Source organism: Lygodium microphyllum, chromosome 21 (assembly GCF_053477565.2).
Source record: "Lygodium microphyllum isolate KBCC chromosome 21, Lygodium_microphyllum_v1.1.10, whole genome shotgun sequence".
Lineage (NCBI taxonomy): Eukaryota > Viridiplantae > Streptophyta > Polypodiopsida > Schizaeales > Lygodiaceae > Lygodium > Lygodium microphyllum.
Genome location: NC_141155.1, coordinates 63,196,182 through 63,202,244, shown reverse-complemented (window position 1 = coordinate 63,202,244; position 6,063 = coordinate 63,196,182). Strand labels below are relative to the sequence as shown.

Genomic DNA, 6,063 nt, shown 5'->3' with positions numbered 1-6,063 from the left:
ATTTAAAGCATAACATTTTTCCTTGTCCTCTTTAAAAAGGTCAATTGGAATAACTTTTTATACACCTTGGATTGAAAGATTCTTTGATTTGTTTCTAGCTTACTTATTTTCCACTTTAGAGCTGCTTGTTATTCTAAAATTATCTTATTGCCTTTGATGCATTAAATGACAGGTCAATTGGCACTCTTTGGCTACTATTTGATACATTACTTCCATCATAAGTCTCTCCAAATTGCCTCATGATAGTCCTTGGTTGTCCAAAAGATTACTAAAATGATGGCTCTCTATGATACTTCCTAGAATACCTCTTGGCTAGCTCAATAGGCTTGAATAAATTTGTAGGAGATTATGCCATTATATTAGCAGTAAAATTTGGATCTAACCCATACATTACTTGTGTAACTTGGCATCATCACTAATACTCTCCATGTACATAGTAAGGTTAAGAAATTGGTTAGTATACTTCCTTGCGTAAGTCCATGCTACTCTAAATTGTACCACCTTCGAGCAAGCCTTTCTTTTTTAACCGAGGAGACCAAAAATTGTGCTAAGAGTGCCTTGCACTCATCTCTTATTTTCATTTTTCATAAAGCGCCACCAAGTATGTGCAAACCCTTCCAAGTACAAAGTGGCAAATTATATCTTTTGATCATCCATCCTTGAGATAATGTCAAAGTAAGCCTCCAATTTAGCAATCCATTCTTCGAGTTCGAATGGAGATAAAGATTGACCATTGTATTTAGATAGTGCTTCTTATTTGTTAGCTTATATTCATTGTAAGTAGGTTGTCTAGTGTAGAGCTTGTCGTTATGAGCATCCATAAAGTCATTGTTACTTCAATAATTTTTGCCATAAGAGGGATGAGGTCCTACTATAGGAATTAGTGGTCTTGGAACATGAAAATTTACCCCATTGCCATTTACCAATATTAGAAATCCCCATCTTTCCAAGAACGCCTTGCATTCACCAAGTGAAATGACTTTTCCATGTGTGATTGTGATTTTTTCCTATTTTCTTTTTCCTTCATTTGAAGTTCTCTTTCCTTCATTTGAAATTTTATCCATTCTTCAAATTTCTCTATAAATCTATCAATCTGGTCTCATTCATTGCATTCAACAATTGCTTATGCCTCAAGGAGTGTGGATTTCATGCTCACTTAAGGTAGCATTCAATGGAGTAAGCTCTCCATACATTTGAGCATCCTCCATGGGTCCTTGGATATTATTCTCCGCAAGGAAATCCCTTATTTGAAGTGCATGCTCCTTTAGAGCCTTATTTTTAGCCTTACGCCCTATTTGAGCATCCTCCATGGGTCCTTGGATATTATTCTCCACAAGGAAATCCCTTATTTAAAGTGCATGCTCCTTTAGAGCCTTATTTTTAGCCTTACGCCCTATCATGATGGTTGTCTTTAAATAGCTATTGTTACTAAATCCACTATAACTTTTGCTAGAGAACTCCAAATTAACAAACTTTTTGATTTAAATCGAAGCTTATTTTGCCCTTTCCGTAGGCAGTACTTAAGGTTATAATTTCATTAAATATAGAAAAAGTTCCAACGGTTGAAAGTTGGCTATCAAAATCTATCCTAAACCTATACGTCTCTGAATAAGTTGTGGGTAACCTATATACTCGATTCCAACCCTATCAATCCCTATGAAATCACTATATGGACTCCAGACACACTGTAGAATGGTAAAATACCTATGTGTCACTTATAAGAGACTCAAAATAACATGTAAAACCTGTCTTTTAACTTGTAAATGCCCTATTTCTCACTTAATACTTGTGACAATCTATATAACTTGTAATGAGCTAAGAGATGCCCTATAAATCACTATAGGAGCTAGGAATTCTCTTGATTCTTCAATGACGACTCCATCTTTAATTATCCACAACCATGTACCTATGAGGGATAAAACAGCACACTTAGCTCCTTACATGGGCTTTGAAACTTCAAGGATGTGCAAATTTTCTCCTCAGGCCAAGTTGTGCACCCCTTCAAGATCTTCGATGTGGGAGAGAGGGTCTCTTTTTTCTCTTGTACCTCTCTATATCCACTTTTTCCTCAAGTATTTGAACATGACAAGAGCATTCTATGCTGATCAAACAATAGGATACGCATGACTTGGTTTAAAGCTTTAAGTCTTCCATGACATACATTTAAAACAAACAATAAAAATAAATGAAAAGAAAGAATTTACCATAGATAAGTAGTGACTTACTGCATTACAACCACAAAGCAAGGTTATGGGTTAAGAGCAAAAAGATCAACTCAAATGGATTCCTATGTGGTAAAATGAAAGAGACTATCTTTGTTTTTATTGAATAATGTAAAAATGAAAGTTTCTCACATCTTATATCTAGCAGGTGTGGCTGGTATTTAATTTTTCCCCAATTTATTAATATCTTCCCATTCCTTTATAATACAAAAGAATTGCAAGGCACTTTGGTCACACAGATGGCAATGGTTTGCACATTGGTACACTCAAATACAACATAATAGGTATCAAATTAGACAAGTGTGTGCATGCATCCAATGTTTTTTTAGTTGAGGCAATTTAGTCACTTGGCTAGCAATGCTTCTAGCATCAAAACATAAGTATGCAATAAAATGGCTAGCAAATTAGAAAAGTACTGAAGCCCCTTACTTGATTCCCCGCTACTATATTTCGGTTCTCTATGCTCAAGTATGCCCACACTATTTGTATTAACTGATTATAATGCCACAAAAAGGAAGCCCCTTGTATGCTTCCCCCCACTATTCTACACATCACATGTAAGTTTGATAGCCAAACTAACATATAACCAGTAAAAGCAGCAGCAGTGATGTATGACAAGCATGAACTTAATTGCCTACGCTCCAGCTATTTTGTTGCATGCGAGAGTAGCTCCAACAAGTCAGTCCAGAAAACCACAGTACCAAAGTGCCTCACAATGCCATTGTGACACCAATGCATCATCACCACACGAGGTGTGCTCCATTTCAAATCGCCTTCACAAGTCGATGCATGCTAGAATACCTAAATTACATACAGATTTCAAGTGCTTAAAACCAGACAGACTCAATTGTAAGTAATACAAAACCTCCAGGAAAGAATCTCAACTGCTCATGTTTCTACCTAATGCTCTCTTGAATTTCCCTTATACTCTCAACTGCCTTTCCAGACAGTCAGATTCCAGGCAGTCATACCCTCTAGCATTTTAGTTTTGTTGATGCCACTGCTTGAAGGCAAGTAGCACATACAGATAACCTCTGAGATGTGTGCATATTTATGCATTCAAGGTTTATGGGGAACAAGGTTCAGAGCACTTGCTACCTTGCTCACATGCTAAACAGCAGGGACAAAGAAGGGGAGCTGGCGAGCCTGGTAAGAGAAAATCTTAGGAAGTTGTAAGAGGACAGCATACAGAAAGCATATTTCAAGCCTTGCCGAAACCAGACTTCAAAAGAACATTAAAACTTGTGCATATAAACACAAGCAGACAACTAATTCACCTGTTCAATCATCGAAAGTGTTTAAACGTGAACCATTCAATATGTTACAAAACCACTAACTCATGGAAAAACGCCATCATGCAAGCTTGCTACCTTGGGTAGTTGCAGAATCGCCGCCACATATTGATCACCTTCCAATGCACATTGAAATGTCTCAGATCTCACTCAGGCAAAAACATAGCTAATCAATCTGTGTATGATTGCGCAGAGAATATCTTCATGTACAATCATCATTAAAATGTCTAGTACCAATCATACTCTTTCCTGAAGCACAAGCATAAACAAGGAGCAGAAAGATACCATGAGTCATGATTATGACGAAAGAAATGCCTTGGCAAGAAGCCAATTTGGAAATCTACCTAGAGAAAACTTTGAAACATAACAGAACAAAATTCGTGGAAGTTTGATCAACATTACAAACTGTACAAAGATTCTAGCCTAGACCAATAGTTAACAATTCAAGAGTTCCAGTTTGGCCCTTTTCTTTCCAAAGGGCAGGCTATATGTTCTGCCAGGTGGGGCATAACCATCCTGGGCTCCCAATTTGGCCTTGACCTACTATTAGTCCCAGTCATCATTGCACTTACATGTTGTAGATACGAATTCACAGCACAAATTCTTGTAGGTTGCCACTACTAGTCAGTAAATCACAACAAATATGAACACAATTATACTTTTGCCAACAGATTTCACAAAACTCACCAACCTAGTAGACTATCAATTTCAAGAATCAGCAAGCCTGTAGTCTTCTTTAGCCCCATCTGAAGGAATATCGCTGCCTTCTACATCACCAGCCCTCCCCAAAATGGTACACAGGTCAGTAAAATAAGGACTCTCCTCTCGGTCCTTTTTCCCATCAGTGACATCCTTATACTCGGCCATCAGCTTGTCCCACTTCTCTCTACATTGCTTCCCATCCCTCTTAACTCCAAGAGACATGAGCTTTTCTCCCAGCTCATCCCAAAGAGCAGCTCTCCTGCTAGACTTTGTGAATCTTGCATTCATTTCTCTCCGCAATCGAATAAGATGCATAACCTCTCCCCTCTTCCAGTTTTTGGACCTCTTCTTAGGGCTTACAAGTACATCTGAGGGTGGAGGAACAACCACTGGCACAGGTACTGTTGGTATGGGTCCAGGTCTTTCCCCTCGGAGCCTCTGTGTCAGGAGAATCATGGTTTGATGGAAGGCATTCCTCTCAGCTCTTTCTTCAGCTCTCCATTTCTCCTCCCTTTCATGGCGCATCCTCTCCCGAATCTGTTCCTTCCTCTCCACAGCATCTAAAAGCTCTTTGAAAAACCGCTGTTGCTGAGTAATGACGGTTTCTAAAAGCCCCTGTATAACAGCCAGGTCTGGAAAACCCAAGTGTTCAGAAGACCTTTTTCTCTTTCTAGGAGAAGAAGGGGAGCCCTCTTCTGCATAATCATCATCAAGCTCAACTGCAGTGCTCCCATTTCCAGCCAAACAGGCAGCATCTTCATCCCTTGGACGAGGCAATCGGTCACAAACATCATCAAATTTGACTCTTTTTGCTTCAAGAGTGTTTGCCAATGGCTCGCCCTCTCTCTTGTAGTCTTTCCAGTGCAGCAATTGATGAAGCTGTTCAAAGAAAGGGTGATCTTCTTTGTTCCTCATACCATCTCGAACCTCCTTGTACCCAGCAGTAAGCTTTTCCCACTTGTCCTTGCACTGCTGAGCATCTCGAGAGAAGTTGTCTTTGTGCAGGGCTTGGGAAATCTCATCCCAGAGGGCATTTTTCCGGCCAGGCTTCCTGAACCTCTCATCAAGCTCTGATCTTGCTCTGATAAGCCTCAAAGTTTCATGCCTGGTCCAGTTCTTCGAGCGTTTCTTGTGTTCACGCTCCCGCTTGCGGTCCTCTTCGACCTCAGCCTCATGTTCAGCCTTGTGCCCATTCGCAAACTGAGTGAACTCAGTAGAAGAAATGCTGTGAGAAGGAGGCCCGTATGCAGCTATGGCAGGCGGGACAGCAGGGATGAGGTCAGGGGGCATGTGCAAGACATTCAGAGGGGTAGAAGGCGAGTCATCGCTGGAATTTCCTGCGTCATCCAGGTTGTTTGCCTGAGAGACGGACGTTGCAGCAAGAGCACCAAGGCGAGGGGCATAGGGCAAGTGTGGCAACTCAGAAGAATGTGCATCCATGGCCTGCCTTCAGTCAGGGGCTCCGAAAGTCAACCATACACAAAACAGTGGTGCTGGAGCTCAATTTTGACACACGAAACCGCGAAAGGCCCCCAAGTAGCAATCTCAGCTTGCCTCGCAGGACGCAAACCAAAGAAGAGAGAGAGCACAGAGTCCGTTCGAGAGACTTTTTGTTTTGTTTTTCCCTTCCTTTTCTGCAAGCTCATAAGCCTCTCTGCCAAAGGCTTCTTCTTCAACAATTCAAGGCTTCAAAACTCTCATACATGTGCTGGATTCAAGTTTGCACTACCAGCACCAGGTAACGGTAAAAGAAAGAAAAAACATCTTAAGGAAAGATTATTAACCTTTCTACAGGCCCATGCGGCCAAGAAAATCATTCACCCTAACTGTCTCTTCTTCTTCCATGT

General features: G+C 40.5%; 1 protein-coding gene across 1 annotated transcript in view; it reads right to left on the bottom strand.

Annotated features, from left to right (window-relative positions):
- Positions 1-3,883: 3,883 nt before the first annotated feature.
- The window catches only part of LOC148018077 (trihelix transcription factor DF1-like), a 2,323-nt gene continuing 143 nt past the window's right edge, over positions 3,884-6,063 (bottom strand). The window contains exon 1 of the mRNA XM_087661692.1: positions 3,884-6,063. This exon is cut by the window's right edge and continues 143 nt beyond it. Coding sequence (XP_087517818.1) covers positions 4,223-5,656 — 1,434 coding nt within the window. The 5' untranslated portion in view covers positions 5,657-6,063 and the 3' untranslated portion in view covers positions 3,884-4,222.